The 25,882-nt window shown below is 52.7% G+C and overlaps 1 protein-coding gene across 1 annotated transcript in view; it reads right to left on the bottom strand.

Annotated features, from left to right (window-relative positions):
* The window catches only part of LOC133341730 (formin-binding protein 1-like), a 69,415-nt gene that overhangs the window by 27,070 nt on the left and 16,463 nt on the right, over window positions 1–25,882 (bottom strand). The window contains 8 exon segments of the mRNA XM_061550386.1: window positions 1,374–1,589; window positions 2,513–2,659; window positions 3,467–3,595; window positions 4,743–4,847; window positions 4,992–5,054; window positions 8,294–8,441; window positions 9,846–9,902; window positions 16,937–17,052. Of these exon segments, the coding sequence (XP_061406370.1) occupies window positions 1,374–1,589; window positions 2,513–2,659; window positions 3,467–3,595; window positions 4,743–4,847; window positions 4,992–5,054; window positions 8,294–8,441; window positions 9,846–9,902; window positions 16,937–17,052 (981 nt within the window).

Genomic DNA, 25,882 nt, shown 5'->3' with positions numbered 1-25,882 from the left:
GACAAAGACAGAGATGCCCCAAATAGCTTTAACAGACTGTTGGGGCAAGTGCTGCAAACGAGCACCTATTTATACAAACACATGCACACTGGAATGAATGGAGTAGTAGCACGGTGATTACCGCAATGCACTATTAATCCAGCCAACCGAGTTAGATTCCCATATCCAGGGCTAACATCAACTGATATGTGAACTGGTGCTGGGCCCCACACTTCACAGATCCACACCGGGAAGTCGTACGGTGAAGCAACTCCACTGGCCGGCACAGTGAAGCGACGCTTTCACCCAGCAGTGCAGTAACAAAGGAGTGTCCGTTGTTATTATTATTATATACACAGATATGGGAATGACATTAACAGAGTGGCTTTATAGAAACACCTGAGCTCAACTTCAAGGTATTTTTTTTAGTCACCGACAAAGCTTCCTCAGTGCTGTTGATGAAACAACAACAGCCGCCTTTCGCCACTCAGTGGCGGTGACGTCACCACGGCGCCTGTGCCAGGCTAGGTACACTTTTAGGCCACGTGAAGCATCGAAGGCTCGCTGGCACGAGGTCACGGGACAGACCCAGGTGCCAGGACACACACACAGACATGACCGATGCACGCATTCACAAGACAAGCGCTGCGTACTGTTTACATTGCTGCTGACTTGAAGCCTCTCCCGTGTGCGCGAGCCCTCCCTGTAACGTCCTTCTCCCCACACCTTGCGACGGCCGCCACCGTGCTCCCACTCAGGCCGACGCAACGTCACGCCAAATACCCAATGCCAACAGCGGGCCTCTGCGTCTCCCCGACGCGCTAAATGGAGCGTTTGCACGTCAGCGGGCAGCGGTGGGGGCCCTGGCTTCTCTCTCGGGACACCCGAACTTAGACGTGAGGAGGAACGACATCATTATCGACGTGGCAACACTCGCACGCTCGCATAAAGATTCCCCCCTCCTCCCACTATAGCCATGCAAGGCTGTTGGGACAAGGGCTGTTAGCAAGGACCTATAAAGGTCAGCACGGCGCTGTATAATCGGCTGACGGCACGTACGTCCGGCAACCCCTTGTACCCCCCCAGTGCTAATGTTCACACGCCGCACCACGATACTTATTTGAGGCTGAGTATATGTATGGGGGCCTGGGACCGGTTCACATGACCACCTCTGATGCTGGCCGTGGCCTGGAATTGAACCCGGTTGGTAGGGTTTATAGCGCAGGGCAATAACCACTGCACTACCGCTCCCGCACACCACCGAGCACACGCTAGCGCAACATCGACCGCAGCCGCCGTTCATCACGGAGTAACGGTGACGTCCAGACAAACGCTTGTGACGGGCTGGGTCGCGTGCATGGCACGCACACGTGGGGGGGGGAGGTGGAGCGTACCTTGTGCTTCTTGCCAAACGGCCACAGCTTGGGCTTGCTCTTGGTGATCCCAGGCACCACGGGCTTGTTGTCGGAGCGTGACACGTCGGGCTTGCTGGAGGACGAGATGCTGCTGTCGGACGGCGTGCGGCTGATGAACTGGCTGTAGTCCTCAAAGTCGACGTCGCTCGGCCTCTCGAAGCCCGACTTGTACGCCTCCACCACCAGGCCGGAGTCCTGCGCGCGAATCGTCCAGCAGCGGATAGATCGGGCTTGCGATTGATGGCTCGACTGTCTTCGTGATGAAGCTCACGAGGCCACGTTCACATCTTGAGAGATGAAGTTTAGCTTTGGGACTTTAACCAATCAACTACATCTGTAGTTTACGTGCTTAACATCGCCCTCGGTACAGTAGGCATCGATGCACATTACAGCAGAAGGGGAACGGTGCAGGGGCACGGAGCAACGGGGGTGAGAAAGGGAACCCGTCACGACCTCAGCGGCGAACACAGACTTGCACGGCCGAGTGGAACGAGATTTCACAGAACTGTCGCTGCGACGGAGAGGAGTAGCCGATGTGGCTGGCGCCGGCCCCACCGGCGGTGTCAGCCTTCACACCTGGCACCAATCGGCGTGCGCCAGGCACACGCCGTCACGAAAGGCAAAAGCTGCTGGCGGCAACGCGCGGCCATTCAGCTCCGGCCAACGCTCGGTGGCACACGCCAGTGGCCCACCGCTTTGTGGAGGCGAGGGTTGGTGGATCACGCAGAGGTTTGCGAAAGGTCAATATTATCCATAAGAGGTTTTTGTTGGGTTAGATCACGTAAATATAAACGTGTCGTTAAACCGAACCACCACCCAACAAAGCCAATTAGCGAGGTTCGTCACGTAAACAAAACATGCAATTGGTTAACTAGTTCAGCACACCGGTGTGTTATCGCACGAGCAGGCGCACCGCCGACCTTCGGCTTGAACGCTCGCGATTCGACCGGGCACGTGTGCCGCGGGGGGGGGGGGAGGTGACGGTCGCGATTCGACGGGGCACGTGTGCCGCGGGGGGGGGGGGGGGGGGGGGGGGGGGTGACGGTCCAAGGGTTACCTACAAACAACGACGACAAAACCAAAGGGTCGGCGACATCGGCGACGTGAGAGCCCCTCACCTTTTCGGCGCTGATGCTCTCGGCCGCAGACGTCATCTCATCGAGGCACTTGCCCAGGATCGGCATGACTTGCCGGTCGATGTCAGCGAACCGCGTGATCGACTCGGCGATGTTGGATATCCTCCTCTCGTCCATGGCTTGCAGGTCCTGGGAGACGCAAGCCGTGCGTGAAATGTCACCACGCAGCCTCCCCCACCACCCCTCGCGTTAGAAATAAAAAAATAAAATCACGTTTGTTTTTGGAGTTCTTTTTACCACGGTGTTTTGCTCGGCCGTCGTTACACACATGCACGCACACGCACACACACACACACGCATGCACACGCACACACACACGCATGCACACACACGCATGCACACGCATGCACACACACGCATGCACACGCATGCACACACACGCATGCACACACACAAAAGAGGTGCTTAGGTTTACTCAGAGACAGTTCGGGGAAACCGTCCGGCTGATTAACTGCTAATGGGCAGCGTTAAACAACGCAAGGGTGGCTATTTACGCTCAAAGTTTACGTCTGGCCGTCCAAGGGGTTTGGATACGAGTTAGCTGCTGTTCAACGCATTAGACTGAACAAAAAAAAGACTTTCTTTTGTTAGCAGCTCGACTGGGAACAGAGTGGCCTTGATGCCTCCCTTCCACTTGATTAAGGGGAAGTGAACAACATTAACAGAGGCGTGGATGCGGAGAGAACGTGTTAGGATCTATGTTCTCTTTCAGTCGGTACCAACAACAACAACAACAAAAGAAGAATGCATTTTTTTCATTATGCTAACAACGTGAAATCCAAACCATTTGACGGTCAGATGTAAACGTTTTCACACAGAACAGAACGGGGACAAGAGGCCTTTGGCCAGCAGTGGGACGTTGCTGGCTAACAACAACAACAACGCAGCGTTCGACTCGCTGCCTGTGTAGTGAAGTATGAGGCGATCCTGCATCACCTGGAAGACCTTGGGCATGACGGTGAAGTAGTGCTGGTTCTGCTCCTCGTTAAACTTCTGCAGCTGTGCCGCATACTCGCTCTTGCAGTCCTCGGCCATCTGCATCCGCTGGTTCGACTGCGTCCGCGCCTGCATGGCCCGGACACGCGACGAGGATGCGTCGTCGATTCATCGCGTTGCGTCGAGTGTTAAGCGTGCGGTCGAACCGCGTGAGAAATATTTTTTTTATGGGTTCATGTGACCCCTGGAGCCACTGGTGGATAATCTGACAGCATATTTGGATAGCAGACAACACAGTTTGATAGCATGAACATTCCTCTATCGCGTGGTGTTGTTGATGGTGGTGGCTGCGGCGTGATGTTCCATCTCACGGCGGGTCACAGACCACCCAACTCCCCCGTGGTCTGGTCTGGTAAACGCTCCTCCGCGCTCTGACGGCACACACATGGGGCCTTTCGGCATCATCTCCCCACGCCGGGGGTTGTGCAGGGAGGGGGGGGGGAGTGCGCGCAAGCCCTTTAAAACGGCGCACGCTGTGTGGTCCGTGCAAGTGAAGCGCCAACTCCACAGTCGAGCGTCAATATGGCACGCAGTACGAACGCACCGCCGCCAGAATAGACCGGTCCTATTCATCCTATTCAAGCCGTCCGGATCTCTCACGGCCCTGCGACGGAACAATCCATCGAGCAGCTGCGCGCGAGCCAACTCCATCGCCCCCAACTCCATGATGGGCATCCTCTGGGACGTGCGGCTCAACTATTTGCACAATTCCTACTCTAATAGAAGAGGAAAGCATTTCATCAGTGTGCGTCACCTGCTGTGACATGGGTCAGAGACACTGTTTGGGCCACCGATAAAATCGAAGTTGTAAGAACACCGGCGTGTGTGTGTACGTATGTTGAACTTCTTTCGCGCCGTATGTAGCCGTCCATACTATATAGAAGTGCAGGGGAATGACTAAACACAAAAAGCAGTTCCAAGAAAATTAGTTTTCAATCTAGATCATTTAAAAGTGCATATCTCCAGTGGCTCCCTGATATCAGAAGAGCGTTCCAGACGGCCGCAGAAGTGTATATGAAAATGCGCAATGAAGTGACCGTCTTTGTTGGATGGCCAGCCAAAAGCCGCCGCTGGGAGGATGCCGGATAGCGTTGTGATTTGCGAGCAGAGCGCCGTATCGGCGGTGGTGGCGCTGGAGGTGGCAGCGTCGGTCAAACCCAACGCGCCGGTACCCGCCCCCCCGCTGCCACCGCCGCCGAACTGAACCCGAGCGTACCTTCTCCACGTCGGCCTTCGTCACGTTGATGTCGTTGTCCATCTTTTCGAAGTGCTGCAGCGCCCTCTCGGCCTCCTTGCACTCCCTCTCGAACTTCTTCTTGGTCTGCGATCGTCACGAGATGGTCGCACACACTGACGCTGGTCCGTCCCGATGCCATCACCGTTGCCGACACCGCCGAGCGTCGCCGCGGAGGCCGACGGCGGCGTCGCGATGGAAAGTTGTGTGGGCGAAGAGAGGGGCACTCACCGACTCGAGTTGCTTCCAGCATCCCTCGAGATGCTGCTGTGCTTTCCTGCCGTCGTTCAGTTGCTGCGAACACCAAGAAACACACGAAGAGGAGACGCCGCCAGAAGACACGACAGAGCACGTTAAACAGAATAATCAGAATCTTTATTTTAGACTGGAGGAATACAATGAGCGATACAGCTCTTGTTCACAGATGTCCAGTAATCAAGAAACTTGCATGACGACGCGAAACAACAATTTACCGTCATTTCAAACAAAACGCCAGGAAGACCCCAAGATGCAAAGCGGTTTGACTGTGCAGCACCGGAGAATTCTTAAACGACAAATAGAAAACTGGAATTTTGATGCTGTCGGAGTATTTGTGTAACCGCCTTTTGTCGATCAGCTTCTGGATGTAGGCCTGCACGTGCCATTGCAGTCGTCGCGGGTGGCATGACCACACTTCCGCACGCCGATCAATATGGGTTGTGGACGGAAAAATTCCAGAAGCTGTTTGGATGTCATTCCCCCACTGATGTTCGCCAGCAGCTTTTATTTAAAGTGGGGAAACTCCGCGCCAGTTCCAACTTCCTTTGAGTGGCATCGGCAGTAGTTGTACAGCGGCTGTTTGGCTGCCGCAGAATTACTGACGAAACCTCGACACATCATCAGCGGGGTTCGTTTGCCGTAAAGACGGAAAAACAATTCTCAGGGGAGCATTAATTCACGCTCCCCGGAACGGTCACAATTCAGGCTCATGAATCGACTCAAGAATATAGCGGCATTAATCGCTAGTTAATATCAACCAGATTAACTAGATAGGAATAACCGGCGATCAGTGGACGCAGCATAGACGACTAAAACATATGGACGAGAAACATGGACGTTTACAAAAAAGTTTAACAAATGCTGAAAAGTGCACAAAGAAGCTTGGAGAGATGCAAGCTTGGAACTGCATTGAGAGGAAGAGAGAGGGTGAATGTTTCTTCACGGCAGAAACAAACAACATCCATCAACCGATGTCAAAATAGCTCCAGCAGAAGCAGCGCACTGAGGATGTCATTTAAGGACGGAGAAAACGTTGCAGAATGTTGGAAGAGTCGGAGGAAGCATCACGAAACTCATAACTTACAACAATACTTCCCTTCATCAGTGAAAACTCTCACGTACGAAAATAACAAATCCATGCAAAAGGTGAGGCTTCTGTTTTGGTTGCACGCCATAAACTAGCGGGCACATGGTGGAGATGATGACTGTTTGTGAGACCATGGGGAGCAGAGGCTCGCGAGGGAAGTCCACAAATACCTCCGTCTCAAAATTAACTGCAAGTTCGCTCAGCGTCGTCACCTCTGCTGCGGTAAACCAAGGCTGTCTGTCAAGGCCTTCGGTGAACTTCTTCTACCAAGCGGGAGGTCACTCCTTCTCTTCAGCTGCCTCCGTGGTATGGCACTCATTTCTATACCAAGCCATCCGTGCTGCAGACTCCCTGCACCTATTCAAGCCCAGGTTCAAGACCACTGTCATCTCTGCCTCTGACCGTCTCTTTTTCTTTCGTAAAATTGAACTTGATTTAGACAGTGGAAGAGAGGAAGGACAATATATACACATTTCGATTTAAAGCTTTCGAGACTGCAGGGATTCATCTTCTTGGTTCTTTCGGTAAAGTCACGTAGAAGGGAAATAATAAAATAATAAAAATATAACAATAAAATAGAACAGGTCTGTCGGAAAGACAGCGTCATTCAGACGCTGTCTTTCCGACAGACCTGTTCTTCATCTGAGGACGGCTGCTTGCGTTGTCGCCGAAACGTCGTGAGAATTATTTTATTATGTTTTATTTTTATTATTTTATTATTTCCCTTCTACGTCACTTTACCGAAAGAACCAAGAAGATGAATATATACACAATTTGTGGCTTTCCCTCGCCGCCCTCTCACAGGTGATCAATCTGTGACCCTGGAATTAATTTGAATCTACGGTGGCTTGAAACCCGCGCTTAACCCGACCGCGACGCAGAGGTGAAAGTGAGGGATTGTGGGTAGAGGCCGAGGAAAAGTCCAGTGGCAGGGGCGGCCACTGAAATCCTCCTCCTCACACGTTCGTCGTAACCCGTGTGGGGAATTTGCCGAGCATACGAATGGAATGCAGAGTCCGACAGTTGGAATAAAGGCACTCTGCAACGCAATCGGAACTTTTGGACAATCATTTAGTGTCCGTCATGGGCCCTCTTGCTGACCGAATTTCCCCGGCCTCGACCCACAATTCCCTCACTTCCATGTCTGCACCGCGAGCGGGCGCAGCGGCGTGGGCTTGGCAGACTTAACGTGGGCCTCCCCATTGCCACTTGTGCCTCCCCGCCACCCGCCCCCCCACCAAAACAAGATCAAAATCATTCCCACACGCTCTGTAAACGGTCAACATCCACACCGTTTCAGAACCTGTAAACAAGGGGAGGCGATTCACCAAAGCCACTCCCTTACAACTATAAGCTTACGGAAATGTCGCTCGGTCACCGTAAACTTTACATTGTTTGGCTGCTATGAATGTCCACGTGATAAGCCACTCCCTTGAGCAATCATTTGTGGCCAGGTTGCTTCTGAAAAACTAGCTAACAGCTCAGTTTAATTTGTATATTAATTTAGAGTGATTTGTTTACCTTTCCTATACTTCGCCCTCTTATCGTGTTATTTGTTTCGTTTATTGTTGTAGCGTCCTGACTACATGCCGTTACTGCACACCCGTGAAAAAGAGCTTCACAGCTCATCGGATTCCTCCGCTACGAAAATTCATGTCCTGATTCTGAACTTGCCACCGTCGGTCAAGCGACGCGAGCGGCGCCCGCCTTGTTCTCACCACGGCCGTGGAAAGCGAAGTGGCGCCAAGTCCGGAGCGAGCGCTCACACTCCCAGCGCGCACACCGCAGAAACCGTGCACCGTGGGTCATGAATCTCTCTCCGCCCCACCACACGCCTGCCCCCCTGCGCAGCGTCGAGCTTTGCACGGCGGTGTAACCTTAACCTGCCACTTGTGTTATCTGCGGCTGGAAATTGGACCGAGTTGAAGCTGACTCAAAGAGTTGTGACCGGACAGCCACAGAGCAACGCAGCTGCGCACAGCGGTCTAACCTGACGAGTTTAGTATGTATGTTGAACTTCATCCGCATCGGACGTAGCCGACCACGCTAATCTTACGCTAATGGATGTATGCCTGACACCTCGCACAGGATGGCGTCGGTCGTTCATATTCTGCGTCGTGTGCTCCACTGCCGGGTGAAGGCCGGCACCGTGCGGCGTCGGCTATCAGGGGTGGGAGGTCACACGCACCGTCTTGCGCTCCTGCTTGAGCTCCTGCACGTATGCCAGCACCTCGCGCAGGATGGCGCCGTTCATGTTCTCGGCGATCACCTCGTGCTGCCCCGCATAGTCGTTCAGCTCCGTGAGCACCGCCACGAAGGCGCGGCACACCGAGAACCTACGTGGGCGGCACACCGAGAGAACCTGCGTGGGCAAACGTGCGACTCGGGGGTCGGGGGGGGTCGCGATGGGTTTGTGACGCACAGCGCTTCACCTTACGCGACTTCGGTGCTCCGCTCTCTTGAATTGCTACTCTGAATCGCGATCATTCATGGATTCACTGGGGAGAGAGTGACGTAGGGAGACTATTGCTGCACACGAACGCGACAATAGAAACAACGGTGAAGCTGACAGCAAAAATTAACTTGAATTGAATCGCTACTGTCAACCGCCATCATTCATGGAATCACGGGGGAGAGGACAAATCGTTGCACGCATGCTCCCCAGATTTAAATGCTAATGTTTCCTCTGGCCTGACGGAAGCAATGAGACGGACTGACACACGAGGCCGTACCTCGCAAGGGTCGTGCGCGTCGGTGATGTTTTTTGTTTCCCCAGTTCCTTATCAACTGTGAGTGATTTGTGCGTGGCAGGAAACGGGAGTGGCTCGAACCTCAAACCCCCATGCCTGTCGCGACAGCGCTCGCAAATCTTCAGGTCATGAATCCATTCATTTTGATAAAGACTTGAAAGTGCGTATTTATAGCGCCTCGCTGATAGGCTGCGCGCCCATCAGCGACAGCCGATAAATTAAACATTGGGGATAAGCTGCGGCAGGCACGAGGTGAGAGCTGCAACGTGATGACGGTAACGTCACCGGTGCGTTCGCGTGTTAGGGTGCCGCTCGGTATTTAGGTTTGTTACTTTTAAAGGTCACGCCTCCTGGATGCATTCAGTTGCCTGTTCAACCGAAGCCGCTGCGAGTTGAAAAGAGAACCTCTCGATATTTTACCGGTTGTTGCTCAAAGCAGTTGACAAATGCATTGCAGCAAAGTGCACGCAGACAATGTTGAGGCATGCAAATTGAACTGAACTATTAAACTTGTTTTTATTTTACCAGGTAAGGCCCACTGAGCTATGTAGGCCTTTTTCAGAAGCAACCTTGCGACAAAAGATAGCTCAAAAAAGTGACTTATCATCACGTGGAAATGGAAAGCATCCAAATATTCGAAACTCATGTTGATTCCAAATCTGGAGGGAAAAACTGGAGGACCCGGAGAAAAATCCACGTGACCACGGGAAGAACACGCAAACTCCAAATGTGCAGCAGGCGTCAGGGTCGGGATAGAACCCACGACCTCCCGTATACCAGGCGAGGTAGTTAACATTTCGCCACTGTGGGGCCCTTATTAAGAGTGGATCCTTAGCAACCTGTAAATGTCAATGGATTAGAATGACATTTTCGGCAGTTGACTTTTACAATAATTGCAGCAAATCGAGAGGAGGGTGTGCGTTTCAAGTAAACTGAAACTTCACTTTTCCACATGCCTACCGAGTAGCACCCTAACGTATACATGCATACCTGTTCTCATCCTCCTCCTTAGAATTTTTCTTCGACTGATATTTTTTCGTGAGATTCCTGCGCACACACACGCGCGCACGTACAAAGACAACACACACACAGGTATAACTTTTAAATACAAAAGGGCAAAATGTGACATTTGAACAGTTCAGTATGACACCCACGCGAGTTTGATTTAATGCTACATCATTGAATGTCAAGGAACGCAACGCATGAAGAAAGAACACATCCACCAGGGAGATGAAGTGATGAAATCCTTAAAGTGCGGGCAAAATGTGGATTGTTACGCAGCAGAAACGAGATTACGAGTGCTCAGGGGAGCTTTCATCCAGCGGCGGATTGCTCATGGCCGATCGATAATGGCGATGATGACAACGATACTTGGATCAGCCTCACCGAAAGGGCATGTGGAACAGTCACACAGTTTCTCGCCCGGTGACGACCAATCGCCTTTCATCGGCGCTCAAAATCGGGCCTACAAACGGACGAAATCGGCAACACATCTTGAAACCGACGTACGGCAAAAGCACGAGCGTGGTGGCTAACCCCAAGCCTCATATCCAGAGGAAACACTCAGGACTTCCTGGAGAGCCGTGCGCCCCATCGTGAGTTGTTATCGCGGCCCGCGACGGGGCGCCAAGCAAGACAAACGCGGTGGAAACGCTGTTCCGACTGCCACTGGGATAAACGCCTATGGCTCGTAATAGCTACAGCCCTCAGTATGAATCTACTGGTGGATGAGGGACTATCCGATGTGGCTGGATCAGCTAAACTACCTCGCCCGGTATGCAGGCGTTCGTGGGTTCGATCACAACCCTGATGCTTTGTGATTTGGAGTTTGCATGTTCACTCTCCCTGTGGTCACGTTGATATTTCTCAGGATCCTCTGGTTTTTCCCTCCACATTTAGCATTAGCGTGCGTTTAGAGTATTTGGCTGCTATGAATTTCCAAGTGATGAGCCACTTCTTTGAGCTATCATTTGTGATAGCCAGGTCACTTCTGAAAAAGAGCGACACAGCTCAGTGGGCCTTACCTGGTAAAGTAAAAATTGTTTTAGTTTAGTTTCGAGGCGGTAAGGTCCTGTGCGGCCGCAGGCTGTGTAAGGGATCAAGTCACGGGGACCCGCATCCAGCCCTCCACCGCTCGACAACTTACGCCCACGACTCGACATCCCAAGGTCGCGCGCTCCCCAGAGCCCCACTCGGTGAGAACGGCGATAAAATTCCCTCGCCGTGTCCTGGGAGCCAGGAACAAAGTTAAGCGCCGGCAATAAATATCGTCGCGGCGTAAAAAAATGGGTCGCTCTCGAGAGCGAGCGAGGGGCCCCGCTCCCCTCGCTCCGCACGTTAGCGGAGCGACGACAACCGACGATGACGACGAGAGCGCGAGGGAGATGGGGGGGGGGCGGCAGCGCGGGATGAGAGCGAGTTGTGGGCAGACGGCGGCGTATCGCTGAAAACGATCGCACGCTCCCCACCTTCGCCGACCAGACAGACGGTTTGGACATTTCCACGTCTGGAACGAAAGACGCCTTCAGCTGCTTTTATGGACAATATCAGCGGCAGCAGCGGAGGTTTTCCTTAAATGGGCGGCAGCAGTAGCTGCGGCGTCCAGGAAATGCAGTTGCTGGTGTCAAAAAGTGCATTCCTACTGCGCCGCAGGCGACGCGCCGTGAGACCAGGAAATCTCCCTTCGGAATGTTCTTGCAGCTAGCATTGCACCACCCTGTGCAAGAGAAGAACGCTCTGCTTACTCAATGCCCACCACCGGAGGTGTTTAGCATTGAAATACTTTCATTTTGTTGAGAATGTACCAAAGACAAATATTCCCCGCGTAGCATTAACAGGCTGCTGGGGCAAGTGCTGTTAGCCGGTACGGCACACGAGGGGGGTGGGTGGCCAGCACCACGCTCAGCCGCCTTTGTCTCCCCTGTAGCGATGTTTACACATCGCACCGGGTACTCATTTTAGGCTGAGTCTACCTAGAGGAGGCCCAGGACCGATTCAGATAATCGTCACTGGTGTTGGCCATGAGTGGGAATCGAACTCGGGTCGCTGGGTACGTTCTGAATCATGCGCATAGGAATCAATTATTATTTATAAAACAAACCGGGCTGTGACAACAGATGGACGACCACACTTGAGAATCCGCTTACTCATCGGTGGTTGAAACTTGAAGTCAAACCCTGGTTCCGGTGGCGGGCGGCTCAATTGGCTGCAACGCGAGCACTACGAGCCCCGTGGGGGAAGTAACAGGGACAACCTCAAAATCAAGAACAAGTTTTTCTTGCTGTTGTTGTTGTTGCAAATAAATAATAATACAGTCGGCCGGGCTCCTGACGATTCAAATCAATCGGCGGTTCCGTTTCCGTCGTCGTCGTCGTGCATTCGAGAGCAAACTGGAAAATCCGCTTCGCTGGCACAGCCGATTTCTGCAAAAAGGAAGCACCGGCGTGTGCGCAAAGCGATCGTGGGGCAAGGTTTGCCGGAGCGCCACTGAACGCGCGAGCGTGCGTGCGGGCGGGCGGGCGGTCTGTCAACTGCGACGAAGCAATCCCAGCCTGAGCCACCGTGGCACTCGGTAGAACAAAAGGGGCAACGCCTTGTAAGACGAGCGTCACCACGCTCTGGCCTATCACGTGTCCCGGGGGAGCTATTTTTGCTTTCGCCATTAAGTCACTGCCGCTTCTGCGGTCCGACGAGCCGCCCCCAGTTGCCCATGGGCACCTCTGCCGCTGCCCCTGCCCCTACTGCTGCTGCCCGTCCTGAGTTGGTGGTGTTTGGCCAAAGAAAATGAACGCTGCATTTGAATTTAAAATAAACACATGCAAGGTGCAGCCCTGCAATTGCTCGCTCACTCTCCTGCCAGCAGGAAGGGGCCTCCACTAAAGGGAGCTCTAGACAGCCTCTCTTAGCTGGGCTGGGGCGGCTATGCACGTGTCTGTCTGCAATCCAGCGCTGTCGAGGCAGCAGCGAGGGTTGGTGGATCGCCGCACAGACGGGGTGTGAAGCTCCCTTCCCGTGGGCGTCGGGGAGGAGCCCGTACCTCCGGCTCGCCAAGAGAAGACGGAAGTGAGCAAGTGGACTAATCGCCATGTGTTTATTCCATCTGTGTGCAGGGATAGAGCGTTGCCCTCTTCCCTTTCGTGGGTTTTCTCCGAGCACTCCGGTTTCCTCCCACGCGTATAACAATTGTATAACAATTGTCTGAAAACATCTTAAAATGTAAAACCCAATGCGGGGACCCTGGTAAAGTAAGTGAATGATTTAGTTCTATTATGTATAGGGAATTTGACCGACTCTTGCACGTTGCCCAGCCGTGCTGGAAGTTGTGGGACTACCCACAATTTACCCCACCACACGCGACGTGCCGCTCGATCACTGCAGTGTAACACACGCATACTGCTGTGCGGATAGAGGCAAAGGTGAGGACTTGCCCAGACAAATACAAAGATCCCTCACATAATCTTAACAGACTGTTGGGGCAAGTGCTGTTAGCGAGCACCTACGAAAGGCCGGCACGGCACACGAGGGGATTGGGGGCCAACAGCACCTCCGGACACCTTTGTCACCCCAGTGGCGATGTTTGCACACCGCGCCAGGTACTCCTTTGAGGCTGAGCCGACCTCGGGGAGGCCCAGGAACGATTCAGATAATTATCGTCACTTTTATGCCACCACTCCTCGTGTGGCACCACCAACACATAAACACACAAGCGAGCGGGCGCGGTCATAATGCGACGTAACGCTATACGTAACGCTATACGCGTGGACGGTTTATTTTCGGTGCTTCCCCCGCCGCGCAGAATGCGTCCGTGCAATTCCGTCCCCAACGATGCGTCTCGTCGTCCGGCGCGCCCAGCCACCACATGGCCCCGAGGATCGCAGGCAATGCGAGGAGAATGCAAAAACTGCGGCCGCCCCCCCCTTCTCCCTCCAGAAGGTCAAAACCAGGGGTCGAGGCAACACCTATCACAACCACCAGCACCACCACCTGCTGCCCCCCTCTTCTCATGACAGTCGCGACTACCTCGTTGTTGTCATCGTCACGAGCATCAGTGGTGTTCTATCCAACGCTACGAGGCCTCCCGCCCGAGTATCGGAGAATTGTGGGAAGCGTCATCGTCATCATCGTCGTCGCCAATCCACTTGTGATGGTCTCCCCACGCCGTCGCCGCCACCACTCGCTCGCGGTGCTGCGACGTAGGGATCCGCCTGGCACCTGCTGCACAGAAACTGATTTGATCTCTCCATCTCCGCTGCGGATGTATTATCTCGGGCGGGTTCCAATCGATGGCTGCCATTCCATCATTGTTTTTGACCGTCCATCGGCCCAGCATCGCTTCCACCAAGAGCTCATTTACTTTTATTCTCTAATCCATGCGCTTCCCCTTTCTGTATCTGAATGTAATTCCAAGTTTGCATCTCTCCACGCTTCTTTGCACAAAGTTCAGTCCCAACCCCCTCAAAAAGTCCAAATAATTTTCTGCTTCAAAGAGCACTGAGACGCTGCTCACCTCCTGTTCACAGCCCTGAACCAGAATTTCCACAGAGGTAGTGGTGTAAATTCCAAATTCCTATGGTGTGTAGGCGAATCTCTACATTGGACCAACGCTGTTCAGTTCCCTATGAAGCAACGCTCAACTCTCTAAGCAGACTTAATAACTCAACCTCCATTTTATATTTCGGTTCCTTTTATATTTTCGGAGTAACGGGAAGTTGTGATTCATTTTCTTTTTGAATGAGTAACACCGTTGGCAAAGTCAAGTGGATCTCATTAGTGGTTCCCATTAGCGAAATGGGTGCCCCCCACTTTTGAATGAGTAACACCCTTGGCAAAGTGACGTGGTGACCATCAGGATTCCTGGCAGATCACATTGCGCCTGCGGACATGGAATGAAATCGGTTGATCCATGCCGCACGCAACGAACTCCGAGTGGGCCATCGCACATCACCAGTCTGATATTAATCGGCGCCAGCACGACGAGACGCTTTGTCAGAATCCGCGCTTTGCGAATGCAATCGCGCCGTGAGCTCACGAAACATTCCGGGAACACAGGCACAAAAATAATAGCGTCGAACCAAAGTCGCCATTATCGCCATAGCATGTATTTATAACCAGGCGGGAGGGAGCCGGGTGAGACTGATGACCCGCCCATACTGAACATCTGTGAACAAGAGCTTCACAGCTCATCGGATTCCTCCAGTCTAAATAAAGAGTCTGAGCTGAGTAAGAATATATTTTGAAACAGAGATCTGAATGAACGATTAACCGAGTAAGAATCAGATTAGTTGTATACGACTAATCTCACAACTGTAGTCCATGTTGGCTGGACTACACTGAAAACTGGATGTGACCGTATTTGCAATGGTCTTAACCGGTTTTAATACCAATAACTCAATGTCGGGGGGTGGGTGCGTTCCTGCTACATTGGAATGATTGGCCGGTTCAGTTCCATTCATGGTTGGATTTGTGTGAGGAATCCGGCACACACAGGAGAGAGCCCACAACGCGAAGGAGAAAAAAAACACTCAAAGCTCTGCACAGATGGATTCAATCCACTGCTGTATCGCCACCTCGTGGCCACTCCACAGACCCCGAGCATTAGAATTCCCGATCTTCCCAGACAGTCTCCCCTCTGGGAATTCCCGAGCTGTGCGAAGCATTATGTCGCCGTCACGTACACGCACGTTGAACTTCTTTCGCACCGTACGTAGCCAACCGTGCTAATCGGAGGTGCGGGGGGGGGGAAGACGACAACCACCATCAACGTCAAGCCACGATCCGTCCACTGCCGCACGAAGGCATCCCCCCCCCCAAGCCGTCGCCATCTCTCACGGCTCCCGCGACGACGCAGCAACCCGAGCGGCACCCGCCGAACGAACCAAGCAAGCGCAGCGAAGCAAGCAGAGGAGACAGGAATGAAGCCATTGCAGACATAATCAATAAACTGAGACGAAAAATATAGGAAGGACATAGCAAGGTCTCTAATGTGTGTTTGGGTCGTACCGCGTGGCGTAACCGCGGGTCGTGCCGTGCGCTGTTCGGCACGATGCCCGACGCTTTGCCCCGCGTGCGGAGACCTTCATGAGGAAATTCATTCAACTCGGTTCCTAACGAAGCTCCCGCCACACGTGGCGAAACTGAAGGTCGGGCATCATGCCGGTGTGGCAACAACTCATATCGGAGAGCCGTACAGTACGAGCATGAACACCACCTACATTGTCAAAAAAAAAAATCACGAATAATAAATAAAACATCCAAATCCCTTATCGCCGAGCACTTTGCTTATTAGAACAGCAGCAGCAGCAGCGGTGGCAGCAGCGTGAGCGTAGCGCGAGCGGCCAGCTGCGGCCCGTGCCACGGGCGGGGCGGCGGAACGTGTGACGCCCCCTGGGCACAGCGAGAGGCCTCGGCCTCTTGGCGTGCCCACCATGAGATCTTCCAGCGAGGAGGAGGAGGAGGCGTCTCCTTTGCGCGCCAGAGCCATTACCGCGATTGCCCGCTCATCGCGAGAGCGGCTGTCAGCAAGCATCGCGCACGAGCGGGTTACACGCACGCGTGTTTGCCTGTGTGTGTGTGTATGCAGTTGGGCGTGGTGCTGGGCACCCACCCCCCTCGTGTGCCGTGCCGGCCTTCATAGGTGCTACTCACTAACAGCACTTGCCCCAACAGTCTGTTAAGGCTATACAGGGAATCTTTGTCTTTGTTGGACGCGGTTTCCAGAACCGTTAATTGTTTACTTATGGCTTATGGGGAGCGGTAGTGTAGCAGCGGTTCGCGCGCTGCGCTACAAATTCAGCATCCTGAGTTCGATTCCCGCTCACGGCCAACACCAGTGACGATAACTGAATCGATAATGGGCTTCACCCTAGGTCGACTCAGCCTCATTTGAGTACCTGGTGTGATATAGAACACACACGCACGCATTGCCGCCCCTGCCAAGGGTGTTTAGACAACGCATTTGGCACGTTATGGACTTGTGCGATGTTTACAGAAGCCGTCAGATACCTGCAAATTAACTCCAGAGCTGAGTGGTAACATGAGCAAATCAGAGCTGAGTGGTAACCGGATCAAACCAGAGCTCTTACCGCAGCTGCTTGGCATAGTTGGTCTCGATTTCGGTCCTCTCCTTCACGAACTTGCAGTACTTCTCCAAAAAGTCAATGCCCCACTGCGTGTGCTTCTCAACGTTGTCAAACTGATCCTGTTAAGAAAACGAGCGAAACGGGGGATTCGTCAAAAATACCATCAGCATTGCGCAACACAAGGATAACGGCCTGTGAATGTACGTATGTACGTTGAACTTCTTTCGCACCATACGTGGCTAATCGGAGGTGCGGAAGAAGGACAACACAATAAACAGGAAAAGCGCTTCTATGTGCAAGTACAGTCGGTCCCGGGTTTATCAATCCACTGCTGGATGAGGGCCTCCCCACGCCCGCAATCGATCGGGTTGTGAGCCTAGAAAAAAAAACACACACACACAGGCACGCGACACTTGAAAGCGAGGGTGAAACGCCCTCCGCAGTCGATCACAAAGCCACTTGAGGCCCCCTGAGATTTTCCACTGTGGGGCCACAGGTGCAGGGCATTGATCACACGCAGCGCACTCTCGCGCCCGGCGTCTCTTTCAGCTACGCACCGAACCGCCGGTCGATCCACCACCGCCAATGTAGCGTCTGCAATCAGGAGACGAAGCGAGAGCGGCTGGGGAAGCGAGTTGTACGAGCCAGTACGTAAAACACGCCGTCAGTGTCACGAGTGAAGCGACAGTGTACGCAGACACACACACACACGAGTCAATCTGGTGCACAGGATGACATGAAATTAGCTGCGTAGTAAATTTAGTACTGATGCTGGCGAGCTTTGTGCGGTGAGTTTCATAGCGATCGGTTTAGGGATTTGTAGCTTTCTGCGAAAACCGTGAGCATGACAGGACAGACGAACATTATGGTTCCCAGGTACGGCAGTAAGTGGTCCACGAGCCAACTTTAAAAAAACAACAACACAGAGCAGCAAGCTAAATGGACTCCCGCTGTCCTTTAATGGGGAACGCACAGACTGCACACACAGTACGTTAGGCAGAGGTCACCAAAACCGCGCGCACGTACATTTGAGCGACAACAAAGCGACCAGTGGTGGAGGGAAGGGAGGACCTGCACCGCATTCACCCATAAAAGCCACCGGTATCTGATGGTCACAGGGCTGTGAGCCACCACACAATGCGCCCCCCGCAGATGTGCGCGCCCCGAGCGCTCGGCCAAGGGTAAATAGTACAAAATTCCACGTAATGAATAAATAACGGGGGCGGAGAGGGGGGGGGGGAATCCCGTGTAAAAAAAAATAATCCAACCTATGCAGAACGCATCCTTCTCCGTCGAGCAGTTGTGTTTGAAAGCCGCGTAAAGTTTAAGTGGAGTTTTGTGTCGCTTAGGATGACGGATAGGGCAAGGGGCGACGGGACGCTCAAGCTGCGTCCACGTTCGTCTCCTCTGCGACAGGGCCCAAGTCGACCGTGCATTTCTCCGTTGTAAAATGTAATCACTATAATACGAATGTTATTATTAATTCACAAGCCCTTTGTCAACGCATTGCTTGATGAAGGCCTCCAGACTGGATGAGGCTGAGAGCTACGAGGGCACATGACAAGCGTGCACGGGGTCTTGGCTTCCTGCGGTTTGCGAGCAGCACCACGCCTTTGCCTGTTGCTACTTCAAATTGAAGGCCTACCCTCACACCACGTCGGTCACGGGGGGTTGTTTGACCATACTTCACCATGCTGGTCAGTGCGGGTTAAGGAAGTGGTGGCACAGACCCAGTTCGGATATCCTTATATAATTCTGACAGCTGACATTCGGCATTACCGCCGAAAATAAAGGGTAAATATATATATAAATAACAAGCGAGAATCCCACGAATCGATACAAAACAAAACACGCCACCCAAACATCTCCACATAATTCCTCTCAGCCCCCCCCCTCCCAATCTCTCCACTTGCAGAGTGATTTCATGATTACAACACTGTACACACACACTCACATCTGCTACAAAACCAAACAGCAAATTCCACGGGAGAAGACTTTTTTTTTGCCTTGCACCAGCGGCTGTTAAGTGTAACCATTATGGCCCTCGACAGGGAACGGGGACGAAATTGTGGTGCCGGATCTTTCCCGCGGCTACAGGGCTCGCAAAGAGCCTCGCAAAGGACTCCAACTGTACCCAGAGTGCCCTCCAGGGCACGGTCACAGCTCACCAAGGGTGGCAGCATCCTCTTCTCACACCCGCGCGGAACACTTGGCTGGCACGCGCGCGTGCGCGCACACAGATAAAGACAAAGATGACCCGTATAGCCTGACAGACTGTTGGGGCAAGTGCTGCTAGGGAGCATGGCACACGAGAGGGTGGGTGGCTGGCACTACGCCCGGCTGCCGTTGTTTCCTCAATGGCGATGTTTGCACACTGCATTAGGTACTCATTTGAGGCTGAATCGACCTAGGGGAGGCCCAGGACCGGTTCAGATAAATCACTGATCTTGGCCGTGAGCGGGAATCAAACTCGGCGTGCCGGGTTCATAGCGTGGCATGCTAACCGCTACACCGCGCAGACGCAACACACGTACACGCACGAATGCGAACGCACGCGTACGTACATACATACGGCGAGCGGCGCAAAGGGCACAGGGCCCCAGCGAGGCATTCCAGACAGGACGGAGCGAAAACAAAGACGGAGAGGCGGAAAAACCCAAAACAAAATCACATGCCCTCGCCTTGCCGTGGATTCCGTCATGGATGTAATTGCTGTGGGAAACGTCCCGACTCGTGACATGAACAGGGCCTGTAATGAAGCTTGGTCCGGCGGAGCGGTGATTGTTTTTTTTGGTTTTAACAGGGCCGTGCAGCAGCAAAACCCATCTATTGCACTGTACTACGTTCCAACGTCAATGCCACCTGCCTTCACCAAAAACGCCAACGGCCAGTGTGGTGAAATATTCTCAAACGATATCCAGAAAAGGCCCCCTTCATCCAGTGGTCGAGTGACAAAAAATGTCCCGACCGTATACACAATACGTGCGGCTCTGCACCTCTGCTTCAAAGCGACTGGAACATAGAGATGACGACGGCTCTTGGGAAGAGCAACAAGGGTGGCCTCGCTCACTCCACGTCGCTACGCGGGGAACAGCGAGTAACACGAGTGGCGAGTGACATCTGGGGCGGCAAATTTTGACGACCCACCACACCAGGTGTCGGCAACCCACCACACCAGGGGTGAGCAACCCACCAGGGGTCAGCAACCCCTGCACTACACCAACCCGCAAAGACCAGCGTGTTGAAGTGCGGTTAAACAACCGTCACGACCAGCGTGGTGTGCGGAGGCCTTCATCCAGTGGCGGATTGTATCATAATAATAATTATTAGAATTATTATCGTTGTTAGCATCCCACATATTACTGCTAAAATAAAATCTACAGAAAATAAAAAAGTTCAATGTACCATGGGTTGCACAGCACTGCAATCCGAGACGGGCATTTGAACAACCCACGTCCTTGATGAATCAAACGAGGCCACTTCATGTCCCGTCCCCTCGGCTACAGCTCCTCCAGGCAGGGAGCATCTCGACTGCCCTCATTCTGTGCATTCTTTACAACTACACAAATGGCAAATAAGTTTAGCACGCAGGCCTTCGCGTCCAATACCATGACTCACAATTAACTTATAGGTCAGATCGCGTGAGTTGAACGCCGATGTCGTTCACGTGACACCTTTATTTCGTGTCTCTGCGTCGGGCGGAGGAAGGTGCAACGACACGCCTCGGTATTTCACTCGCGTGATGCGGCGACCTATCCGTTTCACAAATGTGAAAACATTGCCCTCATCATCGTGCTGTCAAACCGAATGGTTTCAAATACGTGTGGCGGTTCTCACACTGATGTCTTATCGGCGAAAGTCCACCTTTCCCCCCCCCCCGCCACTGTGAAAATGAGTGAAGAGCACGGAGCTGAAGTATCCCTCGCTCGCTCACTCCGCGTCGCTCCAAAACTAAACCGGGTAATGCCCTCTGAGCAAAATCGCTCTTTTAAAGCAGTGACCTGGCCACAAATGATAGCTCAACGAAGTGGCTTATCACGTGCAAATGTATAGCAACCAGATACCCGTCTAAACACATGTTGATTGGAAATGCGGAGGGAAAAACCAGAGGACCAGGAGAAAAATCCACACGACCACGGGGAGAGAGAGAGACATGCAAACTCCAAATATACAGCAGCGGTCAGGGTCAGGATCGAACCCACAACCTGCTGTAGACCAGGCGAGGTCGTCAACATCTCCTAGCCACCAGAGAGCAAGGAGTGAAACCACGGGAGGAACTCCGGCGCTCCGCCTGCTTCCTGCCTGCCTCGCTCACGCGCCGCGAGGCATGAGCTCATACAGTAACGGCGACACGTCCATTTTTAATCGATCCCTACGTACGCACGCACACGTTAATTTATTTGGCACCATACGCAGGAAAGCCGTCCGCGCTAATCGGAGGCGCGGGGGAAATCGGAGGTGGGATGCGTACCCACGGCATCGTGTGCAGTGCGCGGCCATCGATCGTGCGCAACGTATCCAATAATATGTCATCACGCACGGCGCTTTGTCAATCCACCATTGGACCGAAGCCACGAACCGCCATGCTGGCCTTGGGGTTATTTGACTGTACCTCGCCACGCTGGATTGCGAGGGTTGGAGAAGTTTCGGGGACAGATTTTGGGAGCATAGAAGTACGGTGCAGCAATTGATGTCGGTGCATTGCCCTCTGCGGCTCACAACGCAACCTGTAACAACCTGCGATGCGTGCGTGGTGATCGCCCGTTCAAGCAAGATTCAGGCTCAAAACCGTGCTGAGCTTCCAAAGAACTGATGATAATGATGTGCAGCAGCCCTTGGTCAATCCATTGCTGGATGCGAGGCCCGAGGACTTGACTTACGCCCAAACAGGAATCGTTATCAATTTTGAATCGCGACCTGGAATCGTGACACATCACCATGGCACACTAGGGGAGGCTTAAATGATTAAAAGTGCAGCGTTAAATATTAAGCATAAAACAATTCATACCACCTCCCATTCAAATGTTCAATTATTTATTTCTTCCGTCTGTCTCGTTTGTTCTGCTTCACTCGTTCCGCCGTGGTGGCAAGATGTTGACTACCTCGCCTAGGATACAGGAGGTCCTGGGTTCGGTCATCACCCAGACGCTTGTATTCTGTATTTGGAGTTTGGACGTTCTCCCCCGTGGCCGCATGGATTTTTCTCGGGGTCCTCCAGTTTTTCCCTCCACATTTACAATGAACACGCGTTCAGAGTCTTCGGCTGCTCTAGATTTCCACGCGATGACGAGCCACGTCATTGAGTGATCATTTGTGATCGCCAGGTTGCTTCTGAAGAGCCATTCGGTGGGACTCACCTGGTCAAGTAAAAAGTTTAGTTTTAGTTCAACCTCGAGATAGGTGATTTTCCGGCACATGTCCGGTAACAGCACCCTGTGGGCATTTTCGAGCGACATCTGGCTCCGCCGGGGCTAACGGTTACCTCTACGTTACCACCGCGCGCGACCGTCTTGCGACACACAAAAGAAATCCCGCATTGACCCTGTTCCACGCCAACTGCACTCGTCCCGTCTACAAGCACAACCTCCCCTCCGTTAAAGCAACGCTCACTCGCAGCGACGATAAAAGGGGGAGAGAGACCGCCGGGGTCCCGGAATAACCTGGGGCCCGCTGTTGAGCAAATTGAGGTCACCCTGCGGGGCTCAGCATACGTCTGCCCCGGAGTCGCCAAACTGCACGGCTCGCCAAACGGACACCGGAGAAGCAATTCGATTAATTGATTACGATAGGCTCGCTGAGAGGTATATTAAGTGTGCAATGACGCACCACCAGTCATCATCATTGTCAACGGTGGTCAACCCGCTGCTAGAACAAAACTACTATTTTACCAGGTAAGGCCCACTGAGCTGTGTAGCTCTTTTTCAGAAGCGACTTGGCCACAAATGACAGCTCAGCGAAGTGACTTATCACTTGGAAGTTTATAGCGGCCAAATACTCCTAAGCGCATGTTTCTAAATGTGGAGTCAAAAACCGGAGGACCTGGGGAAAAATCCACGCGCCCACGGGGAGAGCATGCAAACTCAAAATATACAGCGGGCGTCAGGGTCTGGATCGAACCCACGACCTCCTGTATACCAGGCAAGGCAAGAGAGATAACATGTCGCCAATCTGCCGACCACCTCTCACAATCTGGCGATGTAGTTGGCGCAACTGCAACACGAACCGATTGCATCGCTCCATCTCCTTGGGGAACGTGCTCTCGGACGCGTTGACGCATCGGTACGTCGATTAAAATCGGTTTCTTCGTGTGTCCTTTGTTGTGTTCTGCCACGTTTGTAGTTTTATCCATTCACCCTTTGGCAGCCTAAATGCTACATGAGCATATCATAGGAACTGAATTATTCCTGAAGAAGCTCCCAACACTTGGAGCAAAACGTCGGACAAGGTGCCGAACGACACACGGCGGAACCCAAAAACGCGTCGGAGAGACATGCAGCAATCACCGTAAAAACCTACGCAGTAGTATAAGCACATAATTTGCATAGAACTAGCATCAATCTTCAACAGCTAATTATCACATCAATTAATTCATAGATTTACGTGGGCAGTAAATTTAATGGACCAATTCATGCGCTGTTAAACACCTAATGAAAACACGCAGATCCAACGCAATGTGTGAATCGTGGTCACATGGACGTCCGGTGGCCAAGGCGACCGTATCGATAATTGACCCATCGTGGGCAATTATTAAATATGGCCAAATGCGGGAGGGGGAGAGGGGTGCGATGACGATCTGAGCGCGTGACGAGCGACCGCTGCGCGATGTAACTGAGGCTCCATGATGCAGAAGGGTCGAAGACAGAGCTTGACGTTGGAAGTGAACAGGGGCACCACTTCAACCACGCGGGACATCAGCAACCTGGAGGAGCGTGTCAGGGCGGTGACGGGGACGGCGCACCGTCGTTGTCTCAGCCGTGACGTTCCCCCCGGCCATGGGGGGGGGGGGGAACGATTCACTCCTACCCCACCCCCCTCCCACCTCCACCACCCCCACAACCCCATCCATCCAACCCATACCCCACCAACCTGGACATTCAATCAAGTGTCGCGATTCAGAGTCGCGACCGCATTCGAGAGTCAAGCGACATTTTTTCATTTATCATCGTGGTGATTGGAAGCGCCGCGAGCGGCTGCAGGGGATGGTGTGTGCACACGCGTCAAGCACAACTTGCCTGAAGCCGAAAACATTGATCCTGACAGATGCAATGTAGTGCATGTATAGTCCAGTGAAAAAAATCTACGTAGATATTGTTGCAATTCACTCCTATGGCCCAGCATCTATGCTGCCCCGCGTTTACCAACACGCACCGAGCAACGCGTTGGAAGCACGGTTCGTTAATCCCACGGCATGAGGCTGTCCTCATTCAGCAGTGGATTGACAAGGGGCTGCACTGTACATGGCGAGCTTAACAATGGACATTAATGAACTGATGCATCATTGCACACCTAATTCTAAGGTGCTTGTCAAAACAGTTTTCCTCCGTGTGCAGCCAATTCATTTCAAAGATCCAGTTTCATTTGTTAACTCAGCACTTTTTATTTATTATTTTTTGCACGAGAACCCGTCTGCTGAACTACACCGCACTCCCAGGTCTCCTTGTAAATGAGACTGCCTGTCTCCATGGGCTCTTGTTTGGCCCTGTGCCAACCCACTGCTGGATGAAGGCATCCCCGCGTCATGTCTGTAATTGAGTTTGTTTTTTGACCATACTTCACCACAAAGCGTAGGGAAGCGGGGGGCACGTGACAGGACCGGTTCAGATCTCGCTCGGTTTCAGGTATCACTCGCCACTGACAATCGCTCCGTGATCGGGATCCAAACTCATCAGGTTTGTAGTTTAGTGCCTAAACCAGCATGCCACAGGTTCGTAACTGGCTTTAAACAAAGGAACTCCTGATTGTATTAAATATATATACAACATATATAACGACACAATGTCCGATCCACAAATACGAAGGAGACATCATGGCGTTACACTCCGCTGCTCCTGCTGACGTGGTTGTCTGGCTTGACCACCCCAATGTGAAACTCTAAGTTGTTGCTCTGCATCTACATCAGCAGCCTCTACGAAAGAAGAAGAAGAAGATCGTATTAAATTGTGCCCAACGTAAAAACTTAAATAAATAAAAAACACACGGAAAATAATCTCAAAATGTAATTCAAAACATCGCCGCTGTGCCTCCTCGTCGTCGCCGTCCCCCATACAAGGTCCGCTCGCTCCGCTGCGCGGGGCAGCGGCAGCAGGAAATTGACTGCAGATGTGGAGAGGGGAAGGTGAAATTGGGCCAAGCGGTCTCATCTGAGTTTCAGGAGACAGAGCGCGGGGGGGGGGGCCCAAGGGTTCTTACAACGCTCGGTGCAAGATCGGTCCAAACAAAGGCAGTTTTCCCCAGGAGATAATAACACGCAGGGCAGCTACGACAAGAACAACAAAGCGATGCCAACACGAACTACGAACACAACGGGAAATGACACCAGAGCGAGTTCAAAAACTGGCATCGACCACGAGCCAAAGCCGAGGATTAAAGTACGACTCGTTCTCTCAACATTGCAAAGCGTCTTGCCAGATTTTGTTAGTCCACCGAATGAGGAAGATCTCACCATGCCGGGTCAGTCAAAGGGCAAGTTGGGAGGGGTGGGGTTGACCATACTTCACCACGCTGTTCAGTGCTGTTTGGTGAAGAGTGGGGGGGGGGGGGAAGGCCCAGGACTGGTTAAAGCATCACTCGCCACTCGTATTAGCCGTGGCCGAGATTTAAAGCGGCCGGGTTCATAAGGCGGTGCGATAACTACTGCACCACTGCTCCCCTTCACCCACACACCTCGTATTTAATTGGTCCACGGGATTACTGCAACCGCTGATGACTGCTGCATTATCCAAAACAAAT

The sequence above is a fragment of the Lethenteron reissneri genome, chromosome 12, assembly GCF_015708825.2.
Source record: "Lethenteron reissneri isolate LAM-NWPU_2019-01 chromosome 12, ASM1570882v1, whole genome shotgun sequence".
In the NCBI taxonomy this organism is placed as follows: Eukaryota; Metazoa; Chordata; class Hyperoartia; order Petromyzontiformes; family Petromyzontidae; genus Lethenteron; species Lethenteron reissneri.
The sequence above is the reverse complement of the archived record's forward strand: the minus strand, read 5'-3'. Positions and strand labels throughout refer to the sequence as shown.